Source organism: Vulpes lagopus, chromosome 6 (genome assembly GCF_018345385.1).
Source record: "Vulpes lagopus strain Blue_001 chromosome 6, ASM1834538v1, whole genome shotgun sequence".
NCBI classification, from domain to species: domain Eukaryota; kingdom Metazoa; phylum Chordata; class Mammalia; order Carnivora; family Canidae; genus Vulpes; species Vulpes lagopus.
Genome location: NC_054829.1, coordinates 99,482,967 through 99,500,251, shown reverse-complemented (window position 1 = coordinate 99,500,251; position 17,285 = coordinate 99,482,967). Strand labels below are relative to the sequence as shown.

At 34.8% G+C, this 17,285-nt stretch overlaps 1 protein-coding gene across 2 annotated transcripts in view; it reads right to left on the bottom strand.

Moving 5' to 3' along the window:
- The window catches only part of BANK1 (B cell scaffold protein with ankyrin repeats 1), a 294,852-nt gene that overhangs the window by 35,287 nt on the left and 242,280 nt on the right, over positions 1-17,285 (bottom strand). The window contains exons 8-10 of one of the 2 annotated variants that reach the window (XM_041760292.1): positions 10,379-10,457; positions 6,237-6,536; positions 1,856-2,161 (exon numbers count right to left, since the gene is read on the bottom strand). In XM_041760292.1, the coding sequence (XP_041616226.1) occupies positions 1,856-2,161; positions 6,237-6,536; positions 10,379-10,457 (685 nt within the window). The remainder of the gene's footprint in view (positions 1-1,855; positions 2,162-6,236; positions 6,537-10,378; positions 10,458-17,285) is intronic. The other variant, XM_041760293.1, reaches the window with a different exon arrangement.

The window sequence follows — 17,285 nt, the reverse complement described above, 5'->3', positions numbered from 1 at the left end:
CAAAGCAAAATGAAAGAAAATGAATTATACTGCCCTCAGCACTGCCAAAGAAAGAGATAATAATGTTGTAAAAAAAGAAAACAAATAGAGAACAAGAAAGAGTTCATGGAAAATAAGAATATGACAGCCGATAGAAGAATGGGAAGATAAAAAGCAAAAAACAGAACATCCCAATATGGGAGTCTCTACTTGTGGTCCTGAGAATTCTCCAAGGATTGGGATATAGAGGACAAAGTGCCACTGTAGAAATTTCTTTAATACAACTAAATTCTTGTGTTGAGCTGTATCTATCTTCTATTTTTAAAAAAATATTTAGTGGGAGATAGTATCCCTGCCTAAGAGCTAGTAGCAACCTAGAAGTCACTATATTAGACAATCTAAGAATTTCTAATTATAGCTATTTCCTGCCTTAATAATCTAGATAATTATTCCAGTTGCCATTTTATTTCAGCTGACCCATTTATTAATTTGTTATTTTCTGATTTTTAAAAGTTTCTTGAACATTATCAGCAGTAGATCACTGTTGAGTAAATATATTGTACACTGGTAATTACATATACTTGCTAAATTTTCTTGTACACATTTCTTTTTTTTTTAAAGATTTTATTTTTTTATTCATGAGAGACACACAGAGAGAGGAAGAGAGAGAGGCAGAGACATGGACAGAGGGAGAAGCAGGCTCCCTGCCAGGAGCCTGATGTGGGACTTGATCCCAGAACCCCAGGACCACAACCTGAGCCAAAGGCAGATGCTCAACCCCTGAGCCCCCCAGGTGCCCCTTTTGTACAAATTTCTAATACATAATGCTTAAGCGATTGAATGGTTTCTTTTGAACATACAAAGCACAGACGAGTAATTGCTTCGTTGGGTAGGTTTGTGGTTTATATTTAAATGCTCTGTTTGTGTACTTGGTTTAAATTGTTTGAATGTATCAACTATTGGTTCTCAGCTTTAGTTAACCCCCAAACATTTTGTTTAAAAAATCTCTAATAAAGTGTCCCCTTGTACTCTGGATATTTATATTTATTTGCATATCTGTCCACAAGGAACTCTTCAAGAATGAAGAAATTGTTTTATCCCATTTTCTCAGCCTCTGGGATGGTATGTTAGTCCAAAAAAGCACTCAGTGCACATGTATGCAATGTACTGATAAATAAAAATCATCTCTAAGACACTATGGACTTGCGGAATACATCAAACCATAACAGAGTATACAAGAGTGCAAAACAATAACAATAGTGTAAGTATACCCTGCTGGGGCTATAGATATAAAAAAGCTCAGGGATTTGTTAGTTTTTTTATTTATATTCAACTGAGTAGAGAATGAGAAAGAAGAATTGGAGTCTAAAATGAAGTTGAAATTCAATGACAGATGAAGTGAATCTTAATTGTTGGGGTGCTGTGCAATTATCAGAGAAATTGGGATTACATATCTGGGATTCTAGTGCTCACAGATTTTTAGGTTTTAAGTGGAATTAGGAGCAAAAAATAGAGTTGGGGCAAAAAGTAAGGGGAATACCTCTTTTCCTGTGTTGCTATTTATTCATAGGAATTGAGCTTCCCTCTTATAGAATTATAGGAAAAGTTCCAAATAGAATTTCTCGACACAAGTCATGGTTTCATGTTCTTTGGATAATTTATCAAAACTATCCTTCGAAGAATTAGAAACCAGAACCTTACCCATTATTTTTATTTTCTTTATTTATTGTGTTTCTAAATAAAAAATGGGCCAATACAACTCACTTACGACCTTAAAAGGATTTTTCATCTTTGGGGCTTTTGACCCCACTAAAAGGAGGACAATTTCTCTCATCCCCAAACACGTACACACACATACAGAAAACAAAAACATTACCTTGAGCTATGTAAGGTGTGGTTTCTTCTTTTGGAGGGATATTTGTGGGTCGAGGTGTAGGGGCAGGAGGTCTGTTTATAATAAAAGATCGACTCCCAATTTTTTTCTTTGTGCTCATATTGGCTAGTATCATATCATATTCACTGTCTTCAATCTCAGCAAATGTGTATGGATCTTCCTCCTTCTCCTGCTCCCTTTCATCTTCTTTCTTTTCTTCTTCTTTGGGTTCACCTCCTATTTCTTGTATTGCTCCAAGATCACAGCAATTCTGACCTCTTTCCATTTGGCCTTCCACCATTTTCCCTGCTTATGAAATATTTAGATGGTGGTTACTCTTCCATTATATGCAATATTGTTCATGTCCATCTATTGTTTTCTTGAAACTCCCCCCCAAATAATTTACATATTGTCTCATAAATTTAGAAAAGAAAAGTACACCTGTATAATTTATTAACCTATTCTCCTGCAATTTTTAATTGTTAACTTTGTTTTAAAAAAGTTTGTTTGGGGTGCCTGGCTGACTCAGTCAGTAGAGCATGTGACTCTTGATCTCAGGGCTGTAAATCTGAGCCCCACATTGGGTGTAGAAATTACTTAAAAATAAAATCTTAATAAAGTTTGTTTAAAACACAACCTTTTTGGAAAACATATAAATAAGCACATAAGTATTTGCCACATAGTTTATAAGGGATTTAGTATCATAAAATTGAGTGATAAAACTAAGCCTCAAATTCCAAATGCTTTGAAAACTTGTTTTTCAAGTAGAATATGCTAAAAAAATTTTTTTTTTCACTTGAAGTCATTTTACCTTTCAAAAGGGCTTGCACTGGGTATTTTGCCTAACATTCAATTTCTCTGAAGATGACAGGAGGAATAGCCAAATGTTCCATTACTTGGTTTCTTACAGTTAAGTCTCACTGTGGCTTGACAAACTGAGCTTCAAAAATGCAACTCTTGATTTCTATAAGCCAGCATGAACCTTATTCTTAGATAAAGAACACTGAAAGTAGGGTTTGTGACAAGATGGAAAGGATAATCAATGACTTGAAGATTAAATCATATGAAAAGAATAATATTTTATGGTTTTAATACTTGGAAAATCTTTACATGTTTTTAAAATAATGTATTAAAATATTTTTAGTAGTATTTAGGAGACTAAGGTATCACATACTTTGGTTAATGAATAAGTTGGAAATTTTTTTGATAGCTCTCTTACACAGTAATGAGAATTTTATTAAAAATTAGACTTCTGGGATGTCTGAGTACAAAGTTGGTTAAGTATCTGACTCTTGTTTTTGGCTCAGGTTGGAATCTCATGGTCGTGGGACCAAGACCTACTTTGGCCTCTGCAATCAGCATGGAGTTGGACTGAGACTCTCTTTCCTCTGCCCCTCCCTACCCATGCTCTTTCTCTCTCTGTTTCTCTAAAATAAATAAAATATTTTAAAAAATAGACCTTTGACAGATGTTTTACTTAAAGCCTTAATGAAAACAATAAAATGGAAAGAATTTCAGTTATCGAGTGAAAAATCCTTGCCTTTCTTGGTTGTTCTGAGAAATTCATGCACACGAAATGAGGGAGAACTATTCTCCTTCCTCTTTGGTGATAATCTGACCAAAAAATTTTAGGTTACTTATGGGTATTTCAGTGGAAAAATGTAGGAACTAAGAAGACAAGTTGTAGAGTGGAATAAAAGTATATTATCTTAAGTAGGTCAGCAATGGTTTTGGGTAGGCTCATGAGGAGAGGCCAAGATCCTCCCCCAATAGAGTCTTAGATCTGATTGTTTCAGTTAGTTTAAGCCAAGAAGTACTAATGCCTAAATGCTTAGCACTAACTTTCAAATCAGCACGACTTGCCTTTCTCCCTGTGAGTAATATGGTACTGAGATTTTGACTTCATGACTTCTGTTTCACTGACAGCGTAACAGGTGAAACCAGATTAAGTGTGTGGGAAACATTTTTTACAGTGTTTCATTTTTAGCGGAATGTGTCAACTATCTTACTTTTATCAACCCATTTCCTGAGCTGTTAACTCCCTTTGTTTCTCCACCCACCTTCCTTCCCAACTCCTTCTAAAGTTGGGCTTGCCCCAGAAATAACACATTTTACTTTTCTATTTCCCAATGTATCAGATTCTACTTTTCACCTCAGAGTGGGGTCTGAGCATTCTTAATTCAAGTTGTACATTAGCAAATAAAGATAAAACTAAATCACTCCTATCATTCTAATTTTTGAAAAAAAAAAACAGAGTAAGACGTGTAATAAAAGGAAGAATCTTAAAAGCTGAGGAAGCCTGTTTACAGAAGTATTTGATACATTCTAATTACAGGGTCTGTGGTTTTGGGTCTGAGTCAAGGGAGGGATGTTAGTGATTGTTGCCTTGCAAGTGTGTGGTGAAGATAAAAATGGACAATGTGTTCTTTATAAACTAAAAAGTTTTCTATAGTGTTTTATATTATTGTTTTCTCCAGTGACTATGCCCATAAATCCATTAGGGGGAATCTGATGCTCAGGACGTGAGGAGGTTACCTCTCTTTTTTGGTAATTTTGAGGGTATATGGAAACTAGTCCTAGAAGACACTTCTGAAGGTATCACTAAAGTCAAAGGAGCCATACAAATTCTCTGGCAAAACAAATTAAAACAGTGGTAGCTTCTAGTCTTACTTTCAAAGACCTTAATCAAACAATTTTAAGAAAAAATACTGACATTTTATTATCCATTTACAATACTTGCAATATTAGCCCTTATGAAAAGATGAGATTAAAAGTAACACTGCATAGAAAATGTAAAAGTAAAGTTTTAAAATAAGTAGTGGGGATTTTTGTTTTATTTTGCTTTTTGTATTTGGTATTTTTCAGAAGATATATTAGCAAACATTACAATTCTGGTTTTAGATATCTGGTGAATGCTCTCTACAGAGTAGTTTTAGACCTCCTAACCAACATACTATATACAAGAATTTACATTAGGGAAAATATGATTCATTATTAGCTCCTTTAAGAGATTTAGCCAGATAAAAGACAACTTTGCCTTCTTAACACTTTATTTTAATACTTATATAAAATTATTCCCTCTGTAAAAAAGTGAGAAAATATATCAGAATTTTATTGTCAGTGTACTGCTTATCTATGTTTCTCTCTCCACCCCCAGGATTGATTAACCTACTTCACTCATCTATCACAATGGACTATAAGAGCTTGGCACATAGTAGGTAATCGATAGATATTTGTTGAATGGGTGAAAGAATCAGAGCAGTACCCGTTAGGTTTTCCATACTTTCCAGTAAGAAGGATTTTTCATCTCTAAATACAGTATATAACCTTAGTAAAAGGTTTATTATGGTCGTCAACTTGAACCTTTATAGATATAAGACCTTCAATGATGCAAATGCTGACTTTCAGGGCTTCAAAATTCTTTTTTGTTTTTGTTTTGTTTTGTTTTTCAAAATTCATTCTTTTGAACATATTTATACACTTTATAGCCCTCTAGGACTCAACAGCTGTGAAGTATAATGACAAATGGAATCTTAATAGATATTTCTTTCATCTTTCTCATTAAAATTTCATTGTAAGAGCACTTTTTGAATGTGGAAAGTATGTATAAAATAGTGATCAATAAAGTGGATGATAATTAGTGACTGTAAGAGTAAACCTGGAGCTGGAAGTCTGTCAGGCTGTTGAACACTCCAGCCAGATAAGCCCAATATGGAAGGTCTTCTTGAAGGTACCTGCACCACCCATCTCCCCATCACATTTGTAATTCTTGCATTTGGGAACAAATGTGATCATAGCCATTTAACTGTTCTCCCATTTTAGCAATATATTGTTGAGTGTTCTTAGACTTTGGTCTCAAGGCAGTGTGCAATAAGCCCTTTACCACTTGCTTCCCCTGTTGCTACCAGTTTAGTAAAGTGCCCAAGGTCATTTTCAAATCTGTAAAACATTAGCCTTTTCCTTTTGCCAGACGACTAGGAGTACTTTTTAAAAGGAAAGTTGTCATTTACTTTTCCACATGATGTTTGAGGTTCATTTTATGTGAAGCACTACAAACTCCTTCCAAGCTTTATTGTTTTACCTCTTTAAAGCTTTGTAATGTAGACTGTTCTAGAAGAAAGGGAGGCGGAAAGGTGGAGAGAGAGAGAGTGAAGGGAGGGAGAAAAAAGGAAAGAAAGAGAGAGAGAGAGATAGGGAAGGAGAGGAGGGAGTGTGAATTAGTGTCAGGTATCTCTTGCTTGATTTCTGAGGCCTTAGTTAAGGAATAGCAGGAAAGTTGCTCTTGGTTTTTGAAAGTTGGTCTTTCCTGTAACAGATTTGCCACTGCACTATACACTACGGAAGCCCGTCAGACTCGTGTTGTTGTTTTAAACCTTAAACTTACCCTGTAATGTGCAGTGAGGTTGGAAGGCAGCAGCTACAGGTCGTGGCGGGGGGAGAGGTGGTCTGTTGCTCATGAGTGGCTCTTGTGAATTATGTTCTGGATTGTCTCCAGGAATGAACACGTACAAGTCATCATCATACTGGTTTACAGAACTTCCACTGCCAGCCTCTGCTAAGCTGTGCTCAGTCTCTGTGCCTGATTCATTCTGGTTTTCTTCTGCCAATTCATCTGCCTCAGCTCCTTCTGCACGTTGCCTGTATGTCTGCCTGCTTTCGTGATGAAATGCTGGGTTCTGTATGGCTGTTTAGGATGAACATAGTAGATTTCATTTAAACACACCATCTGGAGGCATTTTGTATTTTCTAATTTCGTACAGAAGTGGTAGTACTGCTAATAAAACTTTTATGATCTGATATGGTGGAGAGCTGACAAATGCATAATTTTAGTGAATAGTCATTCTTGGGTTTTTAAAATATTTACCAAATGAACAGTTAAAGCTTCATTATATCTTGCTACCTTTCTATAATGACACACTCATACATACAATAACATTTTGATTCTCTAGGGTTATTGTTTGAGCAGATTCATACATATGTCTGTATTATTGCATTTTTATCAGAATACAGTATAACTGACCTAACAAGTAATAAGTAAGCTATGGAAAAGGTAAATACAAAGAAAAAAATAAACCTTGACTTGCTTGTAAATAATGCAATAAAAGTGAATCTGTGATCTTAGTTATTATTTTAATATAATATAATTATCACCATTTATAGCCCCAATTATAATTATCATCAGATTGTATCTTAATTCTTGAAGATATTACTTGAGGGAAGTGTTAATATTTTTTGGTGGAGAAGGCATCCAAATCACCAACAGTAGGTGAATCTTTCTAAGACTCAGTTCAGTCACCTATAAAATATATCCTATTCTGAAACTTAACCAAGTAATACAAAATTCCCTCCATCTTAAGAATCATGATTACAACATTTGTTTTTATAGTGTACATAATAAATACATTTTAGTAGGAAGAATTGAAAAAATATATTATAATGCAATAACTTTAAGTCTTACAATTTTTTTGTTTAAATTTTCTGTATGAAAAGTCTGCTTTAAGAAAAGATTCACAAAATTTTAAGATGAACTTGGAATCCGTATATTGGAGGGAATATGTGAATTGTTGTCATTGTCAGTGCAATAGACAAGCAGATGATTATTGTTTTGAAGTGTTGCTAAGCTGAAATATAGTTAAAGAAGCCAACTGGCAGACTATGGAGAAAAAGTACCTTTTTTTTAAAAATTTATTTATTTATTATAGTCACAGAGAAAGAGAGAGAGGCAGGCAGAGACACAGGCAGAGGGAGAAGCAGGCTCCATGCACCAGGAGCCTGATGTGGGATTCGATCCCGGGTCTCCAGGATCGTGCCCTGGCCCAAAGGCAGGCGCTAAACCGCTGCACCACCCAAGGATCCCCCTTTTTTTTTAACCAATAAAGAGTTACTCTGCAGAAACTTTTCAGTTATGAGAAAAAATTAGTCATGAGGAAATATTGTGCCTATGATGGTACCCATATTTCTACATGGAATTTAATTTTTTATTGTTCTTTCCTTTCATGTGAGATGAAAGATATTGAGTTTCAGTACTAGAACTGCAGACCAAGATTCTTTAATTAGCAGCCTGAGCAGAACAACCAACAGAATGAGAGCTCTTGCACAGATCTCATTCATCTTTCTACCTCTAATGTGAAATACTGAGCTTGAAATAAAGTAGTCTCTAGAAATGCTGATGGAATAGATGATGCAGTGGCTGAAAAGGATTTATTGTTCAGGATAGTAAAGGAATTTCACTATTTCTGTCAAATTGATCATCAACTTAGAATTACACTCATGCTATAGGAAATCACCTGTAGCCACCTATGTTTATGTATTCAATGTTTACATCTTAAACAACAGAACCTCCTTGCTCCTTGCTAAACATGTCCAGACCTAGAATACAGCCCTGGAGAGTTGGATGTAGTGGCTCAGTGAATTTTAGCAAACTTCACAGTGATGGAAATCCACAGTGATGGATACTAATGGAGATCTGCTAACTAAGGTGGCTATGCTTCACCCCCATCCCTGGGATAGTAAAGAGCCTGAGGCCTGAGAGTCCAGTCACGCAGAATTCCATATACCAGACAAATTCCAGGTCCCATGATTTATGGAAATGAGGTTGCTCTCTATAAATAATTGAAATAACATTTTTCTCTTTATAGGCAGTCCTTCTGAGGATTTAAATGTCATAATAAATAAATGGTCATTATCAATGATGGCCTTTATCATCAATTTTATTATTAAAAATGAGAATAAAATTTATGACTTTAAAAATCAGTACATTAATTCTTACTCTAATATTTAGCACTATTTGGTGTTATGGCATAACTTCTGAAGGTGTTTACTGATTTGCCACAGTATGCTAGTTAGACATTGTATTTAATTTTATTTGATTTGCGGTCAATTTGCCTACCATGTGAGAAACCAGTGGTCAATAATGGTTAGCTGAATATCAATTGTGCATTGGTAAAAGGGCAATGTCCTGAGGCAAGAGCATGCTTGATATGTGAGATGTTACTGTGCTGTGAACAAACAAGAGAGTGGTTCAGAGATGGGATGAAAAGGTTATGTCGGGCTTTTTAGATGATGAGAAGGATAAATATGAAGGGAAGGTATTGGGAAATTTGGAACAGAAAAGTGATTAGTTCCTTCATGAAGCAGAGTATTAGGAGTGGCAAATGTGGAATCTAACACAGTTTTCTTTCTTTTTTCTTTCTTTCTTTCTTCTTTCTTTCTTTCTTTCTTTCTTTCTTTCTTTCTTTCTTTCTTCTTTCTTTCTTTCTTTCTTTCTTTCTTTCTTTCTTTCTTTCTCTTTCTTTCTTCTTCTCTTTTTTTTAAAGATTTTATTTATTTATTCATGAGAGACACACAGAAAGAGGCAGAGACATAGGCAGAGGGAGAAGCAGGGATCTTGATGTGGGACTCAATCCCAGGACCAGGGGATCACAATCTGAGTTTAAGGCAGACACTCAATCACGTCACCCAGGTGCCCCACAGTTTCTTAATAGTAGTACTGCTGACATTTTGGATCAAATAATCGTGCATTGTGTGGGGTATGTCCTGTGCATCGTAGGATATTTAAGCAGAACTTCTGGTGTCCACCCACTAAATGCCAGTTGTAAACCTCCCTTCTCAAGTCATGATTATAAAAAAAACTTCTGTTCATTGACAAATATCCTCTGTTGTGAATGGGAAATACCCTGACTGAGTGCCATGGTGCTATTGCAATAATCTAGGGGAGAGCTGATGACGGCAGCATAGACCAGGATAAATAATGAAAGAGTGAGGAACAGCTGAATGCTGGCTATGCTGTGAAGGTAGAATCAACAGTATCATCTGACAGATTGAATGTGGGGTGAGAGAGGAGGTAAAAAAGCCAAGGGAGATGCCCAGGTTTTGGGATTGAATTAAACAAGGAAAGAATCTTCACTTACTGAGATGGGAAAGTCAGCAAGTGGTATAGGTTTGAAAGGGTCAAGATATTAGTGGTTTTGGATTTGGAAATGTTGAATGGGAAATGTCTATCAGACATGCTGGTGAAGATGCTGAGCAAGCTGTGTATACCAGTGGCATAATGGGTAGAGTTACATATGTGCAGAAAGACAGCATTAGTCTTCAGACATTAGAATACAGAATCACATCCTATTATAGCCAGTTAGGACCTTCGAGAGAGTTGTAGTCCAAGTTTCTCATTTCCTAGCAGAGGGAACTAAGGTCTGAAAAGAAAGTCACTTTGTTTTTAAAAAAACTGAAACAACAGAGTTGTCAATAGTCAGAATATTTGCATCAACCTGACTTGTGTATTCTCTCTGCGTAGGAAAGACTGGTGTTTGATTACTTAACACTGAACTTAGTAGAAGTATTTAGATTAGCAAGGCAATGTAGTAACATCTTTACTATATTATAAATGAAAAGTCATTCAGCTAATTAAATGCCTTTCCAGCTCACTATGGTCTCCTATACTCTCTTCAGTCTTACTTTATCAGTTACATGTACCTTAATATAGCTGTTACATATATACATGTGTTCATAACATCCAAGAACACTTACTGGGAGAATATGTAAATAATGAGGTAATATCATCTTCATAGTCATTTTCTTGCCCATTATTTCTGTTAACTTCTGGGATCTGAAAAAAATGAATCTTATTTTTAATAATATCCATTAATCTTAATATATGTGCATCTCTACATAAACCAAATGGAAAGTTAATACCAGTCGAAATAAGAAATTGCTTTAGTTTTTATTTAAATACTTTGATTATAAAACATATCTCAGCTAGTATATTTGTGCCAACTGTAAGTGTTCAATGACGCAAAACATTAAAGTGTAACTGTGACAATAGAATATTTATAATAAATAATAAATTAATTTTGAAATGAAATTTATTGCTACTACATTAAGATTCAAAACAACAGTCATAAAATTTAGGTGCAATAAGTAAGTCTTGAATAAAATTGAACACAACTATGTCTCTTAAAAGCCATGAGAATTCAGGGGTGCCTGGATGGCTCAGTCAGTTGTCTGCTTTTGGCTCAGGTCACGGTCCTAGGATCCTAGGATGGAGCCCTGCGGTGGGCTCCCTATTAGGTGGGGTGTCTGCTTCTCCACCTCCCTCTGCCTTGCTCTGATCTCTCTCTCTCTCTCTCTCAAATAAATAAATAAATAAATAAATAAATAAATAAATAAAATCTTTTAAAAAAGCAAAAACAAAAAGAACAAACCATGAGCTCTCTTTCTTTTTAACATTTCTGTATCTTTTATCAGTTCAAAAGACATTCTTAATTACATCAAGTATTATGATACAGTGAGAGTGAAATTGAAAAGTGGCTTATTTTCCATCTTTGAGAAAAAAAAAAGAAGAAAAAAGAGAGTAAGGGGATTTATGCTTGTTTTTCTGAAATCAGTTCCACTATACATACAACGGAGAATTGGTGAAAAAGACAGAAACCTGTTATCTCTGAATTGCTAGTATTTATTTATAATCTCTGAAGGAGATATGGGGCCTACAGTAGTGAAACATATTTGTGCTCCTAGAGAAAGGTAACTAATAGTAATTACAGCTCTATTTGTGCAAAAACATCTAGAGAAAGAGATAGAGATTGGTTGCATTAACATTTGTCACATTTGGTTACCATGAACTGCAAGTGATCATTCAAATGACTTATGCTCTTGTTTTTATTAAAACTGAAATGAGGGACCCCTGGGTGGCTCAGCGGTTGAGCACCTGCCCCTGGCTCAGGGCATGATCCGCAGTCTCAGGATCGAGTCCCATATCAGGCTCCCTGCCTGGAGCCTGCTTCTCCTTCTGCCTATGTCTCTACCTTTCTCTCTGTGTATTTCCTGAATAAATATATAAAATCCTTAAAAAAACTGAAATGATTAGTCCATTTGCTCTGCATTAGGAATGTTTCTTTAAAAATTAGAAGCATCCATATTGAAGCATTATTAAATTTAGAATCATGTTGACTTCATCAATTTGATTGGTCACTCACTTTGGCCAATGGGACCCCAGTGGAATTTATTTTCTTTCTTCCTTTCTTCCTGCCTTCCTTCTTTTTCTGCCTTCCTTTCTTTTCCTTTTTAAACTAATGCTATCCAGAGAAACAATGTAGTCTTTGATTTCTAGTGGAATCCTGAAAATAAAAGTCTCTTTAGTTGTTTTTGTTTTTGTTTTTGTTTTTAGTGAGCCTGATTCAGAAGCTCATTTTATTTTTAAGTCATATTTTTCCCTTGGTGGACTCAATCAAATGCTAATACGAAAAGTCATATAACTTTACCAGGGAGATTGACATGTTGATTGATATTTATATGCTTTGGTGTTACATGCATTGTTTAATACAGCCATTCTCTGTTTCCAATTATCCTGACCTCTTTGTTTCATAAGATATATCAAGAATACATTAAAAAAAATCCATAATGCTCTTAAAATCATATCAAGGAGGTTTTTGCTAGTTGGATAACAGGGATGGTTTTCAAAGATTTCAGAAATTATGTGAAAAATTCCTATATATTCACAAAGCTAGACATTATGAGCTCAAAATCAGTGTGAATTAATAGACTGTGAGTAAGTGTGTGGGTATATGTGTGTGTACAGAGGTTACAATCTAATGGAATCATTTTTGTGTCATAACTTAAGCTATATGACATCTGTATTAATAAATGAACAAGCAAGCCCAAAAATGTATTGAAGGAAGAAGCTTCCCGAATTTAAAAAGTAGCTAAGTTTGACAGATTTGAGCACTTTCATAAATATTACATAAAATTGACATTTTGTATATCTGGCTAGGCAGAGATTAATTGTTTTTTCAGGAATGAGAGGATCTTTAGAAATATTTAAACTAAGAAACAAATGTTTCTTACTTGAGTTCCTTACACTTACAGTCAGATTTATCTTCAAAAATATGTTAGATTAGTAACATATTAATAACTATTGAATGAAATCAATGGTGGCTTCAAAGACAAGTGTGATGGCACTCTGACGTAATCACTTTAGTACTTGGCTGTGTGGTGCAGTTGGCAGAGCATGGATGGTGAAGTCAATCTAAAGATAAATCACAGCTCTATTATTTATTAGCTGCGTGTTATCAGGAAAGATACTTAACTCTAAATCTCAATATTCTATCTTGCCAAATGTGAATAGCAATATTTATGCCATAAGATTGCTGAGAGGGTTAAATTAGGATAATGTAAGCAAAACACGTATTACCTCTACTACATAATAAGTGCTCAATAAATGTAACCTGCACATGTTAGGTTTTCCTTCACCCTCCAAAATATAGATCTGCATTTAATAAGCACAGGGATTATGTCAATTTGATGGGTAAATCCTCAATAATAAACCAATAATTATTTAACTTATTATCAACTGTGTGCCTCCAGAAGTTCTGCTGGAATATAAACTTTCTTAAGTGTGGCATTTTTTTGTGGTTTTGTTATTAGAAATACTTAGATAATTTACAAGATAATAGAGGTAAGAAAGGAAAAAAGAGATAATTCTTTAATAAGTTCCTTTTCCTAAGGCTAGAGTCTGACTTCACTCATTTGTTAAATATTTATGCAGGCCTAATATGTGCTAAGTACTCTGTTAGCAATTAGGGAAAATAAGTTAAAAATAAGAGAGATAACTTTCATTCTCACAACTATCATCTTTGTATAGGAAATAAAGACAAAATAATAAAATGATTAGAATACAATATTTTACCTACTTCACTACATAAATCCAGTCCTTAGAGTTGAAATGGAGAATTAAGAAATAATCAGATAATCAGGGCAAAATTTTACTCATTTGCTTTTTTTGTATGAGGAGATTGGATTAAAAAATTATCTCGATGCTTGCCTTGAGTCCTACTTCTCTAAATGAAAAATCCAGCTTAAATAATAAAATCTATTAGCTGAATATGCTCAATTTAATATTCCAACCCACAGATAGTCCTTGCAGCATACAATGTTTAATGAAATTAAAATCATTCATTATCAAAGATAAACTAAAAAGAGAACTTCTTGTTGACTGAGGTTTATAAAGCTCCACATGGCTTTGGCATCTAGCACTGTACAAATTGATCATAATTTTTTGATTTTGAAAGAGTGAATAAAAACAATCTTCACATGGCAGTTGGTTTCCAAATCTTGTTATGAGATTCTGAAGATATTATAAGTAGCTTAACTCTTGCCCAACTTTCCATAGTGTTGATTATAAACGATTTTGCCAGCTGTCAAGCACATGGCAGTCTGTGGAATGAGAGTTGGAAGACACATGTATGTTTGAAGAGTAACAAATTGGCCCCGTAATATTTTATATTTTATCCCAAATGAATGTACTAAGCTACAGAATCTGAAGTAACATTCCAATGGAAGTAATAAAGATTATGCTTCCTAAATGTTAAGAATAATGAACAATGTTGTACTAAAGCCACCAATAATAATATCAGAGACAATTTTTTCAAAGGTGCATAGTAAGTCTACATTATCTTAGCTCTCATTACATCTTTTTTTTTTTTAAGATTTTATTTATTTATTCGTGAGAGAGACACACACATACACAGAGGCAAAGACACAGACAGAGGGAAAAGCAGGCTCCACGCAGGGAGCCTGACGTGGGACTCGATCCCCGGTCTCCAGGATCATGCTGTGGGTTGAAGGCGGCGCTAAACCGCTGAGCCACCGGGGCTGCCCTACATCTTTTTTTTTTTTTTTTAAGATTTTATTTATTTATTCACGAGAGACAGAGAGAGAGAGGCAGAGACAGGCAGAGGGAGAAGCAGATTGCCTGCGGGGAGCCTGATGCAGGACTGGATGCCCAGATCCCAGGATCATGACCTGAGCCAAAGGCAGATGCTCAATTACTGAGCCACCCAGGCATCCCTTTCATTACATCTTTTAAGAAAATGTATTTCTCCTTACACTTCTCAGAATATGACATAAAAGCAGAATCAGATGATTTTTTATGAAAGTTTTCTTTGTATAATAGGAATTGAAATCTTGAGTGTAAAAATTAAATAGGAAACCCACCCATGACTGGGAAAAGAATAAAGAAGAATAAAATAGATGAGCTGTGAGAGGGAAAAAGTGGACATTTTCCTTAGTATGAACTAAACTTTTGATAGAATAACTTGAGGATATATGTTCCATTTTTTTTAGAAAGGCTTTTGATTTTAAATCTCTGCCAGTGATGCAGCTTTACCAACAGCTCTGAACTTTAGGTTTGGCACCTGACTCTGTGAATATACTCTTGCTCTATTTCGGTAGTGTTTGTTTCAAATCTACCACAGCTCTGGCTTCATCTGTGAGTTATCTGCACACTTATTGGACCATTAACTTGGTTTGACTTTAGCCATTTCTTTCATTAAGTGGGAATGACAAAATTTGAATTTATTCTTTTGTTAAGATTTAAACTGTAAACATAAAAAATAGTTAACTTCATTTAAAATTATAGAATCCAAAACCTGAAAGAAACCTGTGGATAGCTAGTTTATTCTCTTATTCACATACTGATACAATACTAAAACGATGTGTCACAATAAAAATGTAATGATTTAAATATTTTTCCAAGCAAAAGTTGTTTTTAAATGTGGTCTATAGTCTGCACTGTCCAATCCTTTTTACAAATTGGCTTTTTTTTGGGTTCTATACTTGTCTCTCTCCTCTTGTCACAGAATGCATTTCTTCTAGGTGATCTTATTCACTTCATTGTCTTTAATTTACACCTGTATCATAATCATTCCTGGATATATCATTTGCTTCAAACTTTTCTGATGTATATATTGTAGGCTGCAGCAAAGGATATTAGAACAAACAGTTATAAAAGCAAAGAGAAAAACCCAGAGGGAGAGATATCAGAAAAATCATGAGAGAGAATGTTTTATTTTTTTATTTTTTTTTGAGAGAATGTTTATTTTTTTATTTTTTTTTGAGAGAATGTTTTAGATTGAATGTTTGTGTCTACTCCAAAATTCATATGTTGAAATTCTAACTCTCAAAGTGATGGCATTAGGAGGTGGGGCCTCTTGGAGGTGATTAGGTCATTAGAAAGGGCCCCCATGAATGGAATTAGTAGTGCATTATAAAAGTAACCTACAGTGATCCCTTACTATTTCTGCTGTATAGGGCTACAGTGAAAGGTGGCTATCTATAAACTCAGAACAACGCCTTCACCAGAGACTCAGTCTGCTGGGACCATATTCTGGGAATTCCCAGTCTCTAGAATGGAGAGAAGTAAATGTTATTTATTAGCACCAGTTTTGGGAATTTTTCTTATGGCAACCTGAATGGACTAAGACAGAGGGTTTCAAGTAAATCCCAATATTAAATTATTCACCAAGAATGAAAAGGAAAAGCTCTTAAAACAGTTAGTGATATTTTTCTTTTTAAAATTTTTTAGATTTTTTTATTGAAGTTCGATTTGCCAACATATAGTATAACACCCAGCACTCATCCCATCAAGTGCCCATCTCAGTACCCGTCACCCAGTTACCCCATCCTCCTGCCCACTCCCCTTCCACTACTCTTTGTTCATTTCCCAGAGTTAGGAGTCTCTCGTGTTTTGTCACCCTCTCTAATTTTTTTCCCACCCACTTTCCCTCCTTTCCTTTATAATTCCTTTCACTAGTGATATTTTTCAATCAAGGTCACTGGTGACTCTAGTGAGGGGAATTATAACAGAATTGGATGAATTCATACTAGAAGAATCTTAAAATGGAAGTGAAGAATGGAAAGCAACATGAATAGGATTTCAAAAACCATGATCTGCATAGGGCAACTGTGCTTAAAAGTTTTCAAAAAATGAATTAGAGATGTCAGTGAAAGTGTTTTACTGCAGGCAAGGGCTACGAAGATGTGAGTAATAACATCTAGAGCATATATGCACAAAACATCGTATTAGACAGAGTGGGATATACAAATATGAAAATTTAATGATCCCAAATCTCAAGTATTGTATAACTGTGGAGAAGAAAAGGAGTATAGGTAAGACAAAATGAAATGAACATTTAAAATATACATATACTTGAAAGAGGCTATAAGGTAGAAACGTGATCATTTCCATCAGGTGGATAGAACAGAGAACATTTCAGGGTAGGTGGTAATGAGGCTGAATCTTAGAAGATAAGTATGGTTTTAATCTGCAAAAAAAGGGAAGAAGCAAATCTTGACTGATGGGTAAGCATGACTGAGACAGTAGGAAGACCTGGTGAATGCTTCCTAATTGGTTTGATTAGGTTTCATGGAGGGATATATTTGAATGTCAAGATGTGGTGGTGCATTATGATTTTATTTTATAAACTTTTATAAGTTCTTAAGTATGTAATTATTTCTCAAGAAATGGGGCATAACTTGTTCCTGCCTGTCTTTTACAAAAGTAATTCTGATAATAGCTGGTAAGAGGAAGAGGGGGCTATTTCAATAGTCAACTTGAAGGATAGTGAGGACTAATGAAGGATTTCTATATTTAATAAAGAAG